Source organism: Globicephala melas, chromosome 13, assembly GCF_963455315.2.
Source record: "Globicephala melas chromosome 13, mGloMel1.2, whole genome shotgun sequence".
NCBI classification, from domain to species: Eukaryota; Metazoa; Chordata; class Mammalia; order Artiodactyla; family Delphinidae; genus Globicephala; species Globicephala melas.
The window spans coordinates 67,861,306-67,882,292 of NC_083326.1; the positions used below are offsets into that span (position 1 = coordinate 67,861,306).

At 51.3% G+C, this 20,987-nt stretch overlaps 2 protein-coding genes across 2 annotated transcripts in view; one reads left to right on the forward strand and one right to left on the reverse strand.

Moving 5' to 3' along the window:
• The first annotated feature begins 424 nt into the window (after positions 1-424).
• C13H22orf31 (chromosome 13 C22orf31 homolog) lies at positions 425-1,803 on the forward strand. The gene is given in 3 exon segments (XM_060310133.2): positions 425-459; positions 1,360-1,483; positions 1,486-1,803. Coding segments are annotated over 3 exon segments (447 nt in total). The 5' UTR covers positions 425-454.
• A 609-nt stretch (positions 1,804-2,412) lies between these two features.
• Positions 2,413-20,987, reverse strand: part of ZNRF3 (zinc and ring finger 3) — a 148,313-nt gene continuing 129,738 nt past the window's right edge. The window contains exons 3-9 of the mRNA XM_030860725.2: positions 14,771-14,845; positions 14,224-14,355; positions 12,782-12,892; positions 11,724-11,891; positions 9,807-9,909; positions 7,367-9,136; positions 2,413-5,952 (exon numbers count right to left, since the gene is read on the reverse strand). Of these exons, the coding sequence (XP_030716585.1) occupies positions 5,909-5,952; positions 7,367-9,136; positions 9,807-9,909; positions 11,724-11,891; positions 12,782-12,892; positions 14,224-14,355; positions 14,771-14,845 (2,403 nt within the window). The 3' untranslated portion in view covers positions 2,413-5,908. The remainder of the gene's footprint in view (positions 5,953-7,366; positions 9,137-9,806; positions 9,910-11,723; positions 11,892-12,781; positions 12,893-14,223; positions 14,356-14,770; positions 14,846-20,987) is intronic.

Genomic DNA, 20,987 nt, shown 5'->3' on the forward strand with positions numbered 1-20,987 from the left:
ATAATTCTAGCATCCAATCTCTGTGAGATGAGATCCCAGCAACCCCACCTATGGACTCTGACAGTCTATCTTATGAACACCAGGCTTCAGGACTGCTATGTGGACTCGCCAGCTCTCACCAACATCTGGACAACCAGAAAGTGTGCAAAGCAGAACATCAATGCTCCCGTACCAGGTACCACCTCTTCTTGGGAAGTTGTAAAGAACCCATTAATTGCCAGTTCCTTCTCCCTGGTTAGACTTTTGCTCAGGCGACAACTGAAGGAGAAATGCTGCCCAGTACCACGCAAGTTTGGAGATGCGAAACCCTCAAAGAGATTAAAGCCCAAGGACGATTCAGCAACGAAAGCCGCCCAGCGGGGCGGGATAAGAAACTCCATCAGTTCCAACAGCAAGTGGCCAGTGGGGCAGTGGCCAGGTTCACCCAGGCACAGGAGGCCTGCAGGAGGCGTCAATGAGGTAGGTGATGGCTGGTGGTGGAGAAAATGTGATGGGGTGGGGAGAAGGAAAGGTAAGCTAGGGCTTCATGCCGAGAGAAGGAAACCCTGAAGTTAAAGACAGGATTGTGGGGGGTCAGGATGGGGGTGGGGGCGTGATTTAGTGGAGAGAGGACAGATCTGGGGTCATGCATATTTCTCCTTTGCTCAGTTTGAGAGGAGGATAAAGTGGCTTTCAGAAGTGGAGACAAAAGAAACTTGACTTGAAGCAAAAATGAGGATGGGAAAGGCTCAGATGCACATGCTTGAACCCCAGAGCTGAGCCACAGACCTGGTCATGAACGTCCACATGGAGAACTTGGCGCCCAGAGGCCTGATCTGAGTCCAGCTCCGTTAGTCCACAGTGGCCGGCAGAGCTCAGAATGCACCCTGGAGCTAGGTGGTCAGTGTTCAAATCCCAGCTCTGACCGTAATTGAGGGGGACCGTGGGCTCAGTCTCTTTCTACCTAGGTTTTTGTCATCTATAAGATGTGGAGAAACAGCCCTCCCCTCACAGGGTTTCATGAGGATGAAATGAGTTAATGCATGCAAAGGGCTTTTGAGCAGAGCCTGGCACAGAGTAGATGTTTGGGGTCCTGGGTGGCACTCAGTAGGTAACAGCCGTGGTCCACCTTCTGGCTGTGTGGCCTTGGGCAAACCCATTCCAATTTCCTTGCTTTTAAAGCTGTCTCCTGCTGACCTTACAGGGCTGTGGGGAAACACTCGCAGTGGTATCCCTGAAGGAATTCGGTAAACTAGAACATGCTAGACAAATGTTGGTTGTGGCTGTAACCAAGACCTGGGGACACAAATCCCAGATAATTATCCTGAGCTCCCTTCTCAAGTTTTAGCTTTGACTTCTCTGCTTTCTTCCTGGCTACAGTAAAGAAAGTTCAAAGGAGAAAAAAGGAACACTCTGCCAAGATCTTGAGAGCAGATATGCTGAACATGTGGCTGCCTCCCAAGTGCTACCCCGGGACATTGGGACAGTGTCCTGGAAGGGCCGAGCCTCACCTCACTTCCGGAAACCAGGAAGAGACAGCAGCTGTCGGAGGATGCATTAACCACCCATGGCCTCTGCACAGAGGGCCACTGGGCTCTGCACCACACGGTGGTGGAGCCAATGCTGTGGAACCCTTCAGGGACCCCCGAGAGGTACACTTAGGAGCTGGGCAAGGCCATCAAAACAAAGCCCTGGGAGGCTCTTTGCAGACAGGCTGCCACCCCTGAAGGTGCTCAGAAGGACCCACTGCCAGGCAGGAAGAGGCCAGAGGTCCACGAGGAGCATGCTCCCAAGAAATGGCCCAAGTCAAAGAGCGAGAAATAGGGACAGGAGCTCACAGGATTAGGGTATTCTCTGCTAAATGTCCGAAGAATAAACACCACTTTGCACCTTCCACGCGATCTCAGAGCACTTTACAGATCAGTGACTACCCTCCCTGGGAAACAAGACAGATGGGTATGAGATTCACTTTAGACTCGGGGCCCCTCTCCACCTTCATGATTTGGTCATTTCCAGGCTGGATGCTTAAGCTTTTTTCCTACAAGTCCCTTTTCCTTAAAGAGGGGCTGGAGGGCCTCAGTCTTCCAGATAGGAAAAGGCTTAGCAGATGAAGTCGACGGTTGTACCCAGTTTACGGTCACTATGTTCAAAAAGTGGACTGCTGGGATTGACCACCATTCCCCCCATAGGGCTGAGGAGAAAACCTATCACCACCTCAGAGACATAATCTCAAACGCTGTCTCTCAGATACTTGCCCAGACACCACCTGGATCCCCAATAACCTGAACTCTGTGTTAACAGGAGAGGAAATTACACAGATGCTCCCATGAGCGAGCGGATGTTATTAGGCACTGCTTCACGCAGACCTCTCCTTTGTGGAATCTGTAGACCTTTACCAAATAGAGCAATGACAATATATAACGTACTTGATAAAATTGTATTTTTTTTTTACAGTCATTTGTACAATTTGTTACAAAACCATAGAAGACTACAACTTGTTTTAAATCATTTTTGGTCGGCAAATATGTAAAATCTGTGTGCAATTATCATGTATTTACAGGGCCTCATGTTAGTCATTTTCAATGATTATTCCAACGTCACACTCTCAACATAAGACATGGCTTAAGATAAATATATTAGTAAATAAATATTCTGAGAACATATTTCCATAAATGAAATGTGCTGCTATACATATACAGAATATACATAAGTTGTTTTCTAGCCTTTAAAACATTTTTTTTTTAATGGTAATGTTGGAGAAGGAGCCCTTAGACCACTTTATTACAAAATCTTTACAGCAAAGTCTTTACAAAATATCTTTTAAGTGCTATGGGAGAAATTTTTAAAAAAACATTTTAAAATAGTGCCTTGTTAGACCAACACAATAGAGTTTATATAAAGAATAGAAAAAGGCAGTTCTGTTTAAAAAATAATACTCTTGATTAGTAATTATTTTTTAGACCTCATTTTAAAAGCATTAGTCCTGCATGAACTTTGAGTAGGAACTAGCAGCACATAAGGGAGGGTGTGAGTGGTGGACAGCAGAGTGGTGGACGTGTCATAAAACGGCATGGGTTAGGGTTAGGGTTAGGGTTAGGGAGAGGCAAAGAGACGGAGAGTTAAGGCCAGCATCCTGGGGCTGTGTCTACTACAAAGAGGTACCTGGTGGACCAGAACTCCCAACCCCCCATTTTTAACTGGTTCTAGCACTCTTCAGTCTACATGGCTGTCCTATACCCAAGGCTGAGCCACGGGACCACACCCAACAGTCACATTCCTGCGCGCGTGTGTGTTTGTGTGTGTGTGTGTGTGTGTGCGCGTGTGTGTGTCTCTCTCAATGGAAGATGTGATGCTCCCAGTTTCCATAGCTATGTAACTCCCACATGCCACTGAGAGGCCACCAAGGAAAGGTACTTGTCATCATTATTGGAGTCTTACGACTTCAAAGAAGACATTTCTTTTGATTTGAATGGTGAGGCGATATAGTTGGTCACCATACTCTGGTGACCCAACACAAATTTAAGACAACGGCTGAGGTTTAAAGCCTGAAAGTTTCACTTTTCTGTTTCTACCACCCTATAAACTATGAAAATTAAATGTCGTTTTTTTGGCCATCTGTAGTTACTGCTCTTTCAAATGAAAATTGGACTCATTTATTTTAATAAGCCCAGTTGAAGCCACATGCTCTCCTCATCTATTTATTGCTTAAGGCTGCTGAGGAGTGGTTTTCCAGCCAGGGCTAAAGAAAGCCACTTTGGGGGTATGATTTCAGACAAGGAAGATAATATGCACTCAAAGGCATTAAAAACAAACAAACAAACACAAAGCCACAAACGAACAAACAAAATCTCAACAATGAGAAGCTGCTTTTTGTAGTTCATGTTAGAAGCCATACCCCCCACCCCTTCCCTAAAATCACAAGATGCAAGCTGCTGTCCTCAGCAGCTGCTACTCCTGGCCCGAGGAATAAAGGCGGCCCAGATCACGTGTCACGGGGCTCAGGCATTTCGCACACCCTCGCCAACAGGTGTGCTGGGCACAGGCGGTGCTGGGGGTGGGGGTGGGGGCAGCCCCCAAGGGACTGCACCTCAGAGGCTGGATGACAAATCTCACCACAGTGAGCTCCTTAATGGCAAACGGCTCAATCGTTTGATGCTGGAATTTCTTTCTGACAAATCCTGTCTGGAAGTAAGTAAATTTCCTCATCACAGGCTGGGGTTTTTAAGAAAAAGGGATTCAGTAAGATTCTCATTCAAAACGTTGTGATGTGGACCCTGGGCTGACCTTCCCTGGGCCTGACTGGAGAAGAGCCGTCACAGTCCCCTGGCAGCCCAGGGTGGGTCTCTGCTTCCCCACCTACAGGGGGCCAGGACTCAAGGTTCCTATTCAGCAAATGAGCATTTCAGATGACAACAAACACCTGCTGAATAAATGAATAAACAGAAGTGACCAGAAGAGTTAGCGAACACAAGAGCTAATGTGATTAGTTTCTTCTAAAAAATTTTTTAATAACAAGAAATACATTGGACAAAAAGGATAACGATCCCTGATCTGAAATAGCTTTAAATAGATTCTCCCTTTTAAAATGGAAACTTTTAAAAAATGGTTTGGGTTTTTAAGCTCTTCTTCCCTCTTAAAACAACAACAGCAACAACAAACAACAAAAGGTTGGAACAATATATAAAAACCTACCCTTTGGGTCTAAACTATCTGATAGTCTCTTTCACTCTGTCTCATGGAGAATCAATACAGAATAGTGCATTAGGTAGAAAGGATAGTAGACATTTACAGGCGAGATGAGCAATTTCAGCCACGAGGCAGAGGGCTGAACAACCCTGAAGCAATGGGATGGGAAACGTTGTCATTCAAAGGGAGCTCAGACCCTATCGGGTCCCGGCGACGCGCACCCAGGAAGGCAGCCCAACGCCGGAAGCAGCCGGGGTGTGTGTGGCCGGGCACACACGGACGCATGCGCACAGGTCCGCTCCGGGGCGCCCTCCATCCCACCTCTCCCACAGCTGGGGTAGACACCAAGGCTGCAAAACCACGTACATTCCTCCTGGGTGTCTCTCCCCACACACCCCGTCGAGCCATCTCTGCAGCCAGTGGCAGGAAGCCCAAAATCAGGACTGTAAACTCTGTCCTAGTTAGGACGATGACCAGAGGGGACAGACTGAGGACACTACGCAGAATCGTCCCTGTCACCCTGGGGCTTACGTAGCAATGGCTTGTCCCGGCTCCGCAGTGCTGCAGACCTTCCACCCGACCCCAGGCTGTTTCCATCAGCTGCCTGAAGGTGCAGGCTGGAGAGGCATGGCTTCCGAGAAGGCCTGACATTTTGTATGTTGGGATTTGCCACGAGAAAGTAAGAGGCAGCATTGCATTGTTCCTCAGAGTTTGTACCCATATCAACTAGCTTTACTTCAAGTTTCTGGTTCATTTTCTAAGGCAGGTGTAGCCCTGAGCTTTTCAAAGGCCTGAGCTCCCTCCAGGGAGACAACAGTATCTACACATGATGTGGTTCAATTACTGCAGCAGTGATTTTTTTTTCAGCAAAAGTTGGCGGTTAGGGTTCTTTAAAATATATATTTAAATAACTTTTTACATTTACATATAATATCTTAAAAAACAAAGCAGAGAAGTCAATCCCACACACCTCGAACCCCAAGCACACACACTTTACAAAACAGAAGAGTAACATGTTATCAAGAGGCAAAAGACTAAGAGAATTTTGTCTGTTGGTTTGTTAATTGGGAGGAGGGGTTGCCACACGTGGCTCACATTTTGGGTTGAGGAGGGCTCTCTTTATTACCACTTTTGTGTTTGTCAAAGCTAAAAAAATCTTTTTTTTTTCTTTTTTTTTCTGTAGGAAGTCAGAGTTTGGAATCTCCATACAGTTCCCATTTCCACGGAAGAGTTCCATCTGAGCTCAGGCTCCAGGGCCTCCACTGTCGGCCAGGCGAGATCTTGGTCCTGGGAGAGAAAGAACAATCGTCAGGGGAGGGGGCCAGGCCCGCAGGCTTTGGGCACCACATGCAGGGACGAGGCAAGGGACCTGGGGGCCCATCCCAGCGTGTGGTGGGCTCTCAGAAGTGACAGCTCTGGATGCTGGATGGACTGTGTATATGGTAAAGGGCTGAAGTGGAGCCCCCTTTCTGAGGGCACGGAGGCCTTCTAGGGAGCCGGCCTCCCACATTGGGCTGTGCAGAGCCTTCTGGAAACACTTAGGCAGCATGAAAACACAATGTACAAAAGATGTGCCTTGGGCCCTGTTGCAGGCACTGGGAAGACCCCCATTACGGAGCTCCCACACCGCACAACAAAGTAATTTCAGATTGTGAAAACCTGGGAAGTAAACAGAGGGTGTGAGAGTGAGCTCGGAGGGGGCTGGAGGCCAGCTCTTAACCCAAGATCTGCAGGAGAGAAGCGGTAGAGAGGCCTGGAGGCTGGAATGAACCTGGCACGTTGGAGGAACAGGACGGGGGCAAGGCGGCTGACATCATGAAGAAGGAGGGATGCGGGAGGAGGTTGGGCGGGGGCGGCAGGGCCTGATCATACAGACCTGGGTGAGGGGTTTACATTTCTAAAATTTGGAAGGTAATGGCAAGTCAGTGAAGAGTTTTCTGGTATAAAGACAGACTTATGTTTTAAAAAAGACGACTCTGGCACCCACGTGGAACAGAAGGCAAGACTGGCCACAGGAGACCAGTCAGAAGGCTACTGCCCTCACCCTAGAGAGAGGAAATAGGCCTGGCTGCGGACAGCAGGCGGGGAGCAGAGCAGATCCACGTGGGGTTTACTTTGGAGTTGGAATTGTCCCAGTGCTATTCAAAGGTGCTAGACTGCACACTGTTCACTACTGAAGACAAAAGATTTGGCAACTTTATCACAATTTGATGATGTCTGCTGAATCTAATAATAAAAAATCTGGACTTGGGTTTTGCATGTCTTTTGCTAAGTTTCATTTTTCTGGGGATTCAATTTTCTGGACCAGGGGAAAACCAGCACATGTGGTTCTCACAGACAGGCTGAGAAGCCCAGGACCCTGATGCATGAGGGGCAGGGAAGGCTCAGGGCTGGGGCCTGGGCTTTTGGCCTGAGCATCTGGGTAGGGAGCCTTGGAGAAGGGGGTGCAGAGGGAGGAACTCGAGACACTGCTGTGGCAGGATCAAGCGGGATGCTTCTGCAGCATCTGGGGGAGAGAGCTCATGGAAGCAGAGGGCCAGCAGGTCTGGAGCCCAGAGGAAGGGCTGGATTGGGGAGTAACACTTGGAAATCATCAGTTACGGATGCTGTTTAAAGCCAAGGGCACCAAGAAAGTCACTCAGAAAGTGACTGTGTGGAGAGAAGACCCAGATCCTGGCCTACCGTCACCGCCCGCTCTCACCTGCAGCCTCAGTGGCTGTGGCACTGGAGTCCTGAGTGTCCTGGGGGGCACTGGGGAAGCTGGCCCCAGGGGCCCCCACATCCTCTGGAGGGCAGGGAAGTGACAGCGGTGCCCTGGCCGGGCAGCACGGAACCCGCTCTTCTTGCTGGGCTGCTCCCAAGCCTCTGTGGGGCCACAGGGCATCCGGACCTGGCAGTGTCCCACCCCAGGGGCTGAGGCCCCGGGTCCCTTGGCATTCAGAGGGCAAGCCCAAGTCACAGTCCACATCCTCCGGAATGATGGGGATGCGCTGGCTCAGGTCCCGGGCCCCGGGGTGGCAGCTGGGCGGGAGCTCCTGGGCCAGCGTGTACTGCACACGTACCGAGCAGTCCTCGGTGTAGCGGCCGCCACCCCCGCCCCCGCCCCCGCCATGGGCCACCTGCTTCTCTTCATAGAAGCAGCAGGGCAGGCCCTCATACTTCACCCCATCTGTCCTGGGCAAGTGGTCCGGGTGAAGGCCATAGGGGCCCTGGGAGCTCCCCGGCTGTGACTCCCCACCCTGGGGGCCGCAGCCCTCACAGGGCGGGGGGCCCAGGAACAAGATGCCGCCCCCAGCCGCTCCCGCTCCGGGGTCTGGGGCGGGGGTCTGGGGCTCACAGCAGCAGGCACACATCGGCCCCTCCCGGGCCCCCTTCCAGGTCCTCCTGAGGTCCGGGGCGGCCCCGGGAGAGGCCTCGAGCCCCCCTTCTGAGGTAGAGCTGTTGGGCCCCCGGGGCTCCAGGGAGGAGCTACTGCTGTAGTTCATCTCCAGGCTGCAGGTGGACAGCTGGTCCCCCGAGGGAGAGGCGGGCCCGGGCCAGGGCTCTCCCCGCCCCGCACCTGGGCCTCGGGCCGCAGCCAGGACCTCCTCGGGGGGCGGGGAGCCCTCGAGGCGCACCACGGGCCCCCGGCCTGAGCCCCCCATGTCTCCGGCGCGACAGGGGCTGCGGCTGCGGTAGACGAAGGGGTCGTAGTCGCTGCTGAGAGAGCTGCGGAAGGTGGAGCAGCTCCCGTACACGCCCTGGTTGCTGACCTCCGTGCAGTCCACCACCGAGTCGCTGGAGGAGCAGCGGCACTGGCCCGAGCTGCCGCTGCTGCTGCTGCTGTCGCTGCCCGGGCCGTCGGCCAGGTAGCCGCTGCACACCGAGCGGTGGCCGTGGTAGCAGCTGAAGCTGGACGCGCTGCCGCTCTCCAGGTGCGAGGCCGGGGCCGCGTGCACCGCGGGGGCGAAGAGCAGGCTGCTGCTGCCGCCGCCGCCGCCGCCCGGGGGGAAGGCCCGAGCCGGCCCCCCAGGGGTGAGGCCGGGAGGGGGCTGCCCCTCCTGCTCGGGGTAGCTGAGGCCCCGGAAGTAGTAGTGCTGGTACATGGTCTCGTACTGGGAGAAGCAAGCTGCCTTGGAGAAGCTGCGGCCGCCGAACTTGGGCCTGCGGAAGGGGGGGGCCGGCGAGTAAGGCCGGTGCTCCAGGCCGCAGCGGTGAGGGGCCAGGCTGTGGTCCAGATGGAGGGGCGGGTAGCCGCGGATGTAGGCGGGGGTCTGCGGCGGGAAGAGGCCCTGCTCCCCGCGCCGGTCCACGGTCAGCAGCGTGACAGGGTTCCCGTGGGCGTCCATGCTCGTCCTCGTGGGGTAGGCGGGGATGGCGCTGGCCCTGTGTACGCGGCCGGGGTAGTGCACCGGCAAGATCACCCTCTGCTGCCGGCCGCGCGCCAGACTGCCGGTCTCCAAGCACACGGCGCTCGGGTTTCCCTTTTGTTCTGGGGAGAGGCGGAGGAAACGCGGTCAGGGGGGCGTGCACGCTGGGGCCAAGGGCTCAAGGGGCGGATGCGGGCAGAGACTGAGGCGGCCGGCGCCAAGGTGCCCAGTCTCACGACCATGGCCCATTCTAAGCTGTCGCCAAACCTGGCCACGCGGGTAGAGGCCTCCTGCTTCTCCACTCGAAAGGTGGTCACTCCTGTCAGGGTCCATCTCCCACCTCCCAGCTGCTCTGCACGGCATAAGGCTCGAGAGAGCAACAGGGACACGGAGGGGAAAGGCATTTTCCCTCTTGAGAGAACAGCTATACCTGGAGGGCACCCTGCCTTCTGGGCCCTCATCCACCACCACAGGGAGGCAGCAGCAGCATCACAACCCCGAGGTACCAGGCACAGCAAGCGTCACCACTGTCATCCCGCTGAAGAGATTGTGGGCCCAGGGCCTGGAGAGGCCGGGTGCCTGGCCCAAGGTCAGGAAGCCAGTTCATGTCAAAGCCAGAACCCAGACTCAGGGTGATTCTTCAGAGGCCTCCAAACCCCAAGCCCCCACGCCTCCAAGTCCAGGTGGCAATGCTGCGGTGGTTTGCTCGCTCCCCAGCACGTGTCCTGCTCCTGCTAGGTACTCGGTAAAGACAGTGACACTCCAGCAACAACAGAGGCAGCGGAGAATTACCTATGATGTTGTGTCGACAGTGGGGGCAGGTGTGGTGCTGCAGCAGCCACGGGTCCACGCACTTCCTGTGAAAGCGGTGAGTACAGGGGATGACCCGCAGCTCCTGGGAGGGAGAGAGGACACACAGCCTGAAGGAAGGGCACAGGCAGAGGGCGGTGCTGTCTTCAGCCCTGCAGTGTTTCTTCCCGTGGACCAAGGAGCCCAGTTCACTGTGGCAGTGCCCAGAGGCTCCCCCTCCCCATCTCTAGCTACAAGTGGGCTCCGTTCCCTGGAGTCAGGGCCCACACATGGGTTCTAGGGAGAAAGACACGGACCATCAGCCAGCTCCAACCACGGTGCTTGGTGTTGAGGGAGGAAGCCAGCTCCCTTCTTGTGAGGAGGGCACTCACACCCACGCCACATATAAGGGACCGCCAGAGCTGTATGCTAGTGCAAATGGTGAGCCTGGGAGTATGGAAGGGTGGCTAGATACACCCCAAAACCTTCTGCACTTCTGGGATGGTGGCTGGCTCCAGATACCCAAAATGGGGTGGGTAGAAAGGAAGATGCCCAGGACTCATGATTGACAGGTGGGGCAGCAAGGGGGCAAAGTTCTCCCGTCCTCCCCTTCACTGGACCCTCAGCACTCACCTGGGGGCACACAGTTAATAACAAAGCACCCAACGTGGAGAGGAGGTAATGGGGTTCTGAGGCAGGCAGAACCACCTCTAAAGTTCCTGAGCCCAAAGCACCCTCCAGACTTGCTAATTTTACTTTGATTTTCCATTCTCTGACCAGCTCAATGCAGTAACATTCAAACACCTAAGGCTGTGCCTGACCGTGGCAAGAGTCCTATCTGGATTTTCTCGTGTAACCTTTGTGATCACCTGGAGTACAGGTCAGTCTCGGGCCCATATCACAAGCATAGGCACAGAGAATAAAGTCACTTGCCCAAGATCACAAAGCTAGAACCCTCCTGGGCCCAGATGAGAACTCAGGCAGTCTGCAGGTAGAGACCATGTGAGACTATTCATCTGGAGGCCTCTGCAAAACCTCTTTTTTCATCCAACAGTCTACACAGCAGCGGGACACTTTCATCAAAGGGGCATCAAATGCCTGCAACTAATTCTGAAGTGGTTTGCTCCCCACTCCCCAAAATGTGTGTGTATATGCACGCCTCTATCCAGAAGGAGATGAAGCAAATGTGGCAAAATGTTAACAATGGGTGATTCTAGATGAATGATCCAGCATTCATTGTCTGATTCTTGCAACTTTTCTGAAAGTCTTAAAATTTCAGAAAAAAGCTAGAAGGAAAAAGGGGACATCACATCCCTTGTCTCTCTTTCTTTCTTTTTTTTTTTGCGGTACGCGGGCCTCTCACTGTTGTGGCCTCTCCCGTTGCGGAGCACAGGCTCCGGACGCACAGGCTCAGCAGCCATGGCTCATGGGCCCAGTCGCTCCGCGGCATGTGGGATCTTCCCGGACCGGGTCACGAACCTGCGTCCCCTGCATCGGCAGGCGGACTCTCAACCACTGTGCCACCAGGGAAGCCCCCCTTGTCTCTTTATAAGTAAAAACGTAAACGTTCCATACGGCTTTGTAAGAGAGGTTTGTATCAAGTCAAGCGCCAGAGTTTTCAGAAGAGCAATTCTGAAATTAAGTGTAAATGTTCTTACAACTAGACGTTTTCTGGCCCATTATATATTTCTGATCAACTTCCGAAATCACCTATGTTCAGCTCGGTCCCCTGGAGAGAGTGTCTGTGTATGTGGCCACCTGCTTCCGGGGGGCGGGGGGGAAGAGCAGTTTGAAGGTCTCAGGACGTCTCCTGGAGACCTAGGCAGCTCGGCCCTTCCCCTGTGGGAAAAGCCCTTCCCCTTTCATCTGCAGGCCTGTCTACCTCATCCCCACCAGGACTGGCCCCGCCTCTGCCATTACCTCTCCATCGATGTACTTCTCCAGGCAGATGGCACAGTCGGACGTGGAGCTGCTGCTGAGCGTGTCCAGGGCCCCACAGCTCCCCTCCCGGCGCCCCTTGCTCTTGGAGTTGAACTTCCTGGTTTCCATCTTCTCCAGGGCCTGCACGGCCAGTCTGTTCATGGAATTCTGCACAGCAGAACGTGGTCCATGTTAGGGTCTGGGACATGTTAACAGCACTAGTCACCCCTGGGGCCATGGTCGGCCAAACACTAGTCTCCATCAGGCCAGGACAGACTTCTGAGAAATCACTAAAGATTCAGAGGCCACGGCACAAGAGCACAGATCTTCTAGACTCCCAAGTGTCCACCACATCGGTCTAAGCAGCAGTACCAGCAGAGGTCTACTCTAATTATTTGGCCAACTCTGCTCTGTGCTAAGGGTTCCTTCCTTCATTGGAGAACGTTCTGAGGGCAAATGAGACCATGCATTGGGGTGCCCAGCACTTAGCAAACCAGACACGCTCGACAAACATCAGCTGCTGCTCCGTCGCTGATGGCCACCCATCCTCCAGAGAAGTCAGCGCCCAGTCCACCGTCTCTCGCTGTGGACATCACACTGCTACACCTCTGAGAGTCTAGATTCCCGAGTATCCTCCCATTGCCCTCTACCCCCAATCCTTCCTTCCTACAAGCACATCGCCTGGAGAGCTTGGTAGATGCAGAGTCGGATGAAGCAGGTCTGAGGTGGGGCCTGAGATTCTGAGTTTCTGCCAAGCTCCCAGGTGATGCTGATGCTGCTGGTCCCCAGATCATATTTGAGGAGCAGGGCTCTAGGGGTCCAGGTTGACATTTAAACATTTCTTTGGAAAAACCCCCGGCTGGAAACGGCCCCAGGGCTTGGCCTTTGTAGGACTGGCCCTTTCAGAACAGAGACGACACAGTGCTATAAGCTTTGCTCTGCTTTTTCTCCATCTTTGCTGGTTCTAGGCCGCTGGGGACAGGCTGCAGGGCTCAGGACCAGGTCTGCGCCGGCAAAGGGGCCGCAGGGATGAACGCTCACAGGCTGCTCTGCGTTACCTGACTGCGTCGCTGCTTCAGCTTGATTTTGACAAGGAGGATGAGGCAGACCAAGGAGACCACGACAAAGAAGGCCAGGAAGATCCCCATATCAAAGTATTCCGTGGGTTGCTGGAACAGAACACGGACACAGTGAGTCACAGGGGATTGGCACACGGGCTGGGCCAGCCCTGGTCGGGAGAAGGATGGGGCCACCGGGCTGCTTTCCCCTCCTTTGCAGGGCACATGTAGGGTTCTGCTAAGACACACACAGTGTGCTATCCAGGCCCAGGTAGTGCCCCACAGCGTGGCCCGGGGAGGCCGCAGCGGTCTCAGCCAGGCCTCCTAACAGCCAGGAGAACTCTTTTCACAGAGCCTCGCTCCCTGCAGAATAGCGCAAAGTTCACCGTAACCGGTAGGAGAGGCCCTTCCAAATAAACACAAATATCACATTTATGGGACAAAAGAGTGAGTGTCATGTTTTGAGGGAACCGTGATTACTAACCATATAATTAATGGTTTACAACAACTCAGAAAATTGTATGCTGCTTCCACAAATATCAGCTTCCACTACAATGAGTCATATTTACCAAAGCGCCCTTTTTTCCTTTAAAAAGCAGCCAGCAAGTCAGTTCTTTTGCAAACTCCCTCTAGTTTTAGTTCTTACCTTTTCCTCATGGCACACTGCCTCCTAAAACCTTAAAGTTACCTCATCTGGGACGTGTTTAGCCAACAGGAATGGAGTTTTGCTAATTGAATGCTATGGGTATCCGGATATTTTGTGCAAAAGACCCATCCTCTATGTGAATATTCCAATATTCGTGAGGAGGAAATAAACCATCTGTGGGGCACCTGTCCTAGGTTCCTAGAATCTTCAGTCTGAGGTTGGGCAAAAGATGCCAGCAGTGTCCCTTTAATACACCTAAGAGAAGCCTAAAAAATGAAGCTATTCATTAACCACCTGGAAGTCGTGAGCCCCAATCCCTGTTGAAAGCTTACTTTTCCAGAATCAAATACAAGTTAGGGGGTTTCAGTAATGCATTTGCCCCATAGGAAGAAGGAAGCACAGGCTTTATCCTCTAGTCTAGGCCAGACGGAAGGAGGGAGATACAGGAAGCTGAGTGCAGGGTGTCCTTCCCTTCAATGCTCCTCAGTTAGCCTTTCACAGGGAGATGGGACAGAAGAGAAAAAAGGATAGGAGTTTACCCAGAGGGGATGCCAGGTGGAAGAGACATTTGGTCACAAATCACCTATCTCTGGAAGGACTTTTCAAATCCCCTCTAGAGGAGCCGGGTGAAATTTCTCCCTGGCCTCCAGCCTTAAGTCTGATCTAAACCTGCAGGAGCCTGGGGCGCATCAGCATTGTAGACGGAAAGAAGGTAGGAGCAAAAGGCCAAAGCCCAAAGGGGATTAAGGCACAGGCGGCAGCAGGGAAGGTGGCGGCGTGGCCAGCGGAGGCTCACTCGAGGAGGGCGGTGCTGGATCCTTGCTCGAGCCACTTTCTGCTTGTTGACAATGTTCATCAGCTTGATGGCGTCTGCGCCCTTCACGTACACCACTGGCCTCTTGAGTGGGTCTTCTGACCCCTGGTTTAGCTAAGGAAGGAGAGGAGGTCCTGGTTAGAAGACGTAATTACTTCAAGAAGCAGGAGAGAGAAAGAAAGGCTGGAGGAAAAGAACACGAGATACCCTTTTGGAAATCCTCAAACTCCTCAAGCATCGTAGGCTTGGAGCTCCCAGAAGGACGAGGCTGAGGATGATGCCCCTTTTAGGATGGAGCGGGACCCCAGAAGGGCCTTTGAAAATGCCTCACCAACCCTCAGCTTCTTGGCTCTTACCCCTCTTGATACACTTGCCTTGGAATATGATGTGCAAACACGGATAACTAACAAGGGCAGACAAGTGCAAGGGCCCTGAGGATGAGGGTGACACAACCGTGAGAAGCCAGGCTAAGTAAAGGAGGTGCTTCTCTCAGGGACACTGCAGCATTGGCCTGGCCTGAGGAGCTTACCTGGTCGATAGCTTCTGGGTTTTCAGACACATCGAAGATGACTGCGGTGGCTCCCCGCTGCACGGCTCGCTTGGCCTGGCAGAGTGAAAAAGAGCAGGTTGGCACCCTGGTCCTTACCTTTCTGAAGCTGGTCTTGGAAATCAGACCTGTATTCGAATGCAGAATCTGACAGTCACCAACTAATGTGACTGGGTGAGTTACTAACTTTCCTAAGCCTCAACTTGCCCATCTGTTTAAAAAAAGGGGGGGGTGGGGAGTGGGCAACAGCACCTTGTACAGTTATCCTGGGAACCAAATGAGTTAGAAATGGTGAAAATAAACAGCTGGGTACTCGATTAACCTTTGTCTCCCTATCCAGCCTAAACCTTAAAATCAAACTACAAACCAATAACCTGCCCAGTCAGCATAAAGGTATTGGTTTCAGTATTTTCTGCTATGAACACAGGGCCACTGGCAGCTAAAGCAAATGCCTTTGGTCCTTCTCTTGCGGTCCTGCTTCCTCCCCACATCATCCAGCACCGCAGTTAGAGGAACGTACTGAATATTTCCGAAGGAATCTCAAAACGGTCAATTTTAATAAGTGACATAAACTAAAGACCTTTGGACATGCTGTCGGGGGAAAAGCTACGAGAAATAATTGTAAATGGGGATTTGGAGCAGTTGGCTGCCAAACCTGGCTGCACATCAAAAACCACTTGGGAAGTCTGTAAAGCAGATTTCCTGGCTCAAACCACAGAGACTGATTCAGCAGGGCTGGAGTAAGGCCCAGGAAACTGAGTTCTGAAGCTTTTCCGAGGGATTCTGATGATTCAACCACTTGGGGAACTACTGATCAAAGATGAGATTAGAACGTTTTAGGGAAAAATGAGAAGGGGTGGGATTCTCTTTTGGAGGAAAGGATTCCTTTCCACCCCAGTGAACCTTCTAATTTCATGTCCAGCTAAGGGAACAATGGGTAGAAGCTGAGGAAGAACAAGACGTAAGACATAATCCTTGCTTATAGGAACCTGAATCTCGTTAGGGAAGCGAGACACCTCTAACGGGTGGGGGGAGAGCTCAAAACAAAAACCAAAGCCCCTATAAGATGGGCAAATGATGGCTAGTACTCAGAGGTCAAGAAAGTCTCTGTGAGCCAGAGTGCTTGAGAAAGAATAAAATCTGAATTCCTTCCCCACAGGAAAGCAACACTGAGCCTTAGACCAGAATGTGGCTAGAGCAATAGCTCCATCAGCCACCAGAGGGCGGCCTTACCTCACACCTTCTACAACAAGACAGCTCCCTGTACTTGGTACTAAATAAGCAGGACGGTGGATTGTCAGGGATGCAGCAAAGTCCTCCGCAACTGAACAAGCTCAGACACCTGAGTGCTGTGCTGCAGAAGCTGTCCTTGTTCTGCTGGGGACCCTTTCCTGTTGAACTGAGATTCGATGTATTTAGTCTGCTCTGCCGCTTGCCTGTCCCACCCCGTTTCCCCACCAGCACGCTGCATCAGGAGGGGCCCCTGGGCGCTGTCTCCAGCTCTGCCAGACAAGCTGCCAGTGGTGGGCGAGTCAGAGTCTCTTTCAGCCCCAGCCTCAGTTTCCCCATCTGTAAAAGGAGGAGGGAGCCTCTGTCATGAGGACTAGGGTCCCTTCCAGTTCGCAGTCTTGGCCACTCAAGGAGGCAAGGGACTGTCCAGAGTGACGCAGAAAGAGCTGCAACAGCTGTCACTTGCCTCCAGCAAGAGAGGACATGATGGCCCAGTGAGAAGTTTCGGGGCCAGGTGGTGTCACTTTCCTCCATAAAGCTCTTTAGGGGCACAGACCCCTTTGCCTGAGGTCAACAAGCCCTCGGGGGCTCCAGAGTTAACTAACAGCAAGTGGGTGCCAGTCTCAGGGGGTAGCCCAGCCGTGTTCACAAATTCAGGGACGCAGAAGGCCCTGAGGGACAGCACCACAAACGAGGAAATAGACAGGACTTCTCGTTCCTTTATTTGGCTTTTGTTCCCTGCTTGAGCACATCAAACAGCACCTGAGGGGACTGTGCGTGCAGCTCCCTCTTGCTTGGGAGCTTCAGTGGGGTGCATCTGGAGAGCCTGGAGGCCAAGAGGCTGCAGGCCCCAGGGCAGTGCAAGCCTCGGCTGCCGCCTGCTCCCGCCTCCAGCCCCCCTGGCTTCACGAGGAGGCAGAAGTCACGGGGATCTGGAGGCCAGGTATGACCCCCATGGGCCAGGCATGTTTTAAAAGACATTTTAAACAAAATCTAGGAGGGAGGACTCATCTCCAGGTTTCTCGAGTGAAAAGAGCAGGTCAAGAATAAGGTGCTTAATCCTGTTTATAGCTCAACTTTAGACACAACCAGGTTAATGCACAGGGTCCAAAGTACTAATATTTTGAGAAAATGATAATTCTCACAGTCGGCTTACTTTAAAAGTTATGTTTAATGTAAGCTGCTGTTAAATTAAGGTTGTATTTCCTGCACTCAGGACTGGACAGGAGGCAAGTCAGGATTACGTCAGGAACTCGCCTGTCAGGAGCAAGGCTTGGGATTGAAAATAGGCCATGAATAATCCACACTTAAGAAAATGACACGTTGATCATACTATTCCCAAAACAAACGAAAACACAGACCACTACTTGGTCATACTTTCCCCTTTGCCCCACATTTTCAGTTTAAAAATTGATGAGGCATCCTTAAACATGTCTTCATATGTTAGATCTTTCACTGTTTTCTCTAGTCAAGCTTGGGCTGGAATATTATTTCAAAACACTAACTTTATAAAGGCACACACCCAATGTCCAAATCTCTCAGAATAAGGCTGTTTCAACAAAAGGCTGAGAAAGATACAGCCTGGTGCCTGTTGCTAGATGAAGGTCACTGGTCACTGGGCTTCAGTTGGAGAGGGCAGTTACCCTTGACCTGTGCACAGACTGGATTGGGAAGAAGAGCATCAGAAGGGTGTGAGCAGCAGAAAGCAGGTGGGATGTCCTGGCAAGGCCTCCCAGAAGCAACTGAAGGCCTTGCCTACTGACCTCTGCTCGCCCTTCCCCTCACCCCACTCACACAGGTGTTCCCCACCCTTCATCACTGCTGCTGCTTCCATCAGGCCAGGACAGGTTGGCACCAGCCAGCAGGTGACCACAAGCCCCGCAGCAGAATGAGGAGTAAAAGGTTGTCATGGTCTCTCATTTACCTTTCCAGGGCTGTGAGACCCGAGGCTAGACAGTTGCCACAGCCACTGAGACACGTAGCAAAAGCACAAACATCTGCAGACTTACCTATTGCAAAGTACAAAAGGTCAAGCTCTAGAAGACAGGATCTTACGTGGCTGGCACTTATCACAATGCGAGACTCCTATGGTTATTCGATAAACGGTCATTCTAATTGAAAGCAAACCTGCCCAGACCGTACTCTTGGGTTACTGCTCCCTGAACGTGGATGTGGCTTTCTCCTAAGAAAGTGCTTCTATCAATATGTTTGAGTCTTGGGACTTCCCTGGCGGTCGAGTGGTTAAGACTCCACACTCTCAATGCAGGGGGCTCGTGAATTTCTGGACGCGTGGGGGGCATTCTGATAAGAATAGTCCCATTACCACCTTGTGGGTGAGAAAACCTACAGCCTAGAGTCTGCTTGGGTTTCAATTAAATTCAGGAATTCCAATCAGGAATGGACCTGGCACTCTCCCTGGTGTGTGCAGTAACACCCAGACTTGGTTCGGGGCTTGGTCCCACCCCATAGCTACTCCACAGAGCCCCTGGGAACAGACTCCATTTCCCCATTTATCCGTTTCTTCGTCAAGCACTCGATGTGGCGTCCCAGTGCCTAATCTTTATTGTAGGAAAACTTTCGATAGCACACAACCTTAATCGTAAATAACCCAAAAGATGGCCCCAAATCTCCTTTGTCCCAAACGCCTGACCAGAGGATAACCCAGGAAGCTGGACTGTTAGCACTGATATGAAGGCTTGTGTCTTCAACCTCTCACAGGAAGTTCTGACATATGGGGGCTTCAAGCAGACTTTTTTTTTTTTGCCTCTATTGAATATAATTTCCCATTCTGGCCTTTTTGTACTTATCATAAGCTTCCAACAAGTCATTTAAATTTTTTTGTTAATATGTTTAAGGCTGTGATATATCTCTTCAGATACGCTACTCATATCTTTTTGATATTTGGGCTATTCCAGTTTTTTCTTTATTCTTGTAATTAATGCCATGTTGAATGAATCTTGGCTTACATTTCCAATTTTCTTAGGATGGAGGCCCAGGGCCAAAGAATATGAAGATTATTAAGAATCTTAATACAATCCACATAGGATTTTAAGGCCCCTCCTTATAAACCCACTCAACTCTTAATTTATCTGCAGTAATGACAAGATAAGATGACACAGACAGTAAAAGACAAATCTGTCAACAGATTTAACTTCTGGATAAAGTGGCCCATTGCTGAGCTGGCTAGGAGGAGGCAGGCAGTCTCAGAGTAATGCTCTGCGTGATGCTTCAGGTGCACAAAGATCTCCAAAGTGAACTATAATGAGTTGATCTTACCTAGCCTACTGATTCTTCAAGGTCAAGTTCATGTGCAAAGCCTGTCACATAAGACCGGTAAGTGCTTCTCTTTAGTGAAAAGCAGCTCTTATCCCTCTCTGAGTTCTAATACCAGTCAAGATTCTCCTCTGCCACTTACCACTTTCTGGGATGCATTTTTCCCCACAAGTGTGACCATCTTTAGTACTTTTGCTATTAATAAAAGTAATATGAGCCTGACATGAAAATTTTAAAACAATTGAGAAACTGAAAGCAAAAGATAATCTACCTATTACCTCCCTATATCCCAGCTTTATAATAGTGTGGTTTATATCTTTCCATTTTTTTCAAACTCATATATTAGCAGCAATAAAATGCTTATGTTTATATACACTCACATACCAAAATATACTTAAAAATAAATTGGATGTATATAATGTTCTCAACTCTGCTGTTTTCCCCCTTAACTCAACAATATTATATGCAGTGATGCAGAAAAATGTCCATTCTTCTTACCGGCTACATATATTCTTCCCTTATATGGAGCTTAAGACTGTCCCTCTGACAGGCATTCAGGGGATTTCTTCATTTTCTCTATTATGAACAGTGCTGTATTTATCTTCTTGTACTAGCATTCTGGTGGAATCTATATCCTTTAAATTGCTACAAGTGGCCCTGCGGAGTCAAATGGCACTAACATCTCACATGTAAATGTCTTGACTGGGTACCAGGCTAAGCTGCCCCGGGGTCTATGGAGCCAGGAGGTACATCTCTGACCAGTGTCTGTGCCCCGTAAAGCCTAACAGAGCAGACTGCCCTGGGCGCGGCCCATACTCCACAAATTAACATAGTAGGCGGCAGTAGAGTTTAATTGTATTTGAGGTGCCATTTATTACTTTATTTGTTCACGTAGTAATTAACCAATTACTACGTGCGCCAGGCCTGGAGGATACACACAGTGAGCAGAATGGTGGCCGCGCGTCCTCACGGAGTGTCCATTCTGTCAGCAGTGCTGGCACAGGGCTCTCTGAAGAGGCTGGGGGAGTCATCAGGAAAGGTCCGAGCGTTTGGTTCTGAGGGCCAATGAGTAAGAAACTACCAACCAGGAGTCACTTATCCCACATCCCTGTAGTAGGTGTCAGGGGAGGAGAGACTGTCCCGGTCAGTGTCCTTTGAGAAATGCTGCCTGTGATAAGGCTCTTAGCTACCCGGCATCCCCAGGTTTTTTGACACAGGACCCTTTTTGCAGCAACTCCTGTCCATACCCTACCCTCCCTTCTATGGGAGAAATTTTGGGACCCAAGGCTCCGTGCACAGGCCACGCTCACGTGACAGGAATCTCACCCCCTAACCACTCCCTGGCTTTAACTCACGTAAGAGGGTGAGGGATGGGCCACAGATCGACGTTTTGATCTGGAAAATGATACTAAGGAATACACACACTGCAGTTTAAATGAGATGGTTCCTGGTATATTCAATTACAGTTGACCCTTGAACGACGTGGGGGTTAGGGTGCTAACCCTCTGCGCAGTTGAAGGAAAATCCACGTGTAACTCAGTCACCCTCCGCAATCTCGGTTCCTCTGTCTCCAAGGTCCTCCATACCCACAGTTCTGCATCCACAGATTCAACCAACTGGGATGTGTAGCACTGTAATATTTACTACCGAAAAAAACCCATGTATAAGTGGGCTGCATGGTTCAAACCTGTGTTGT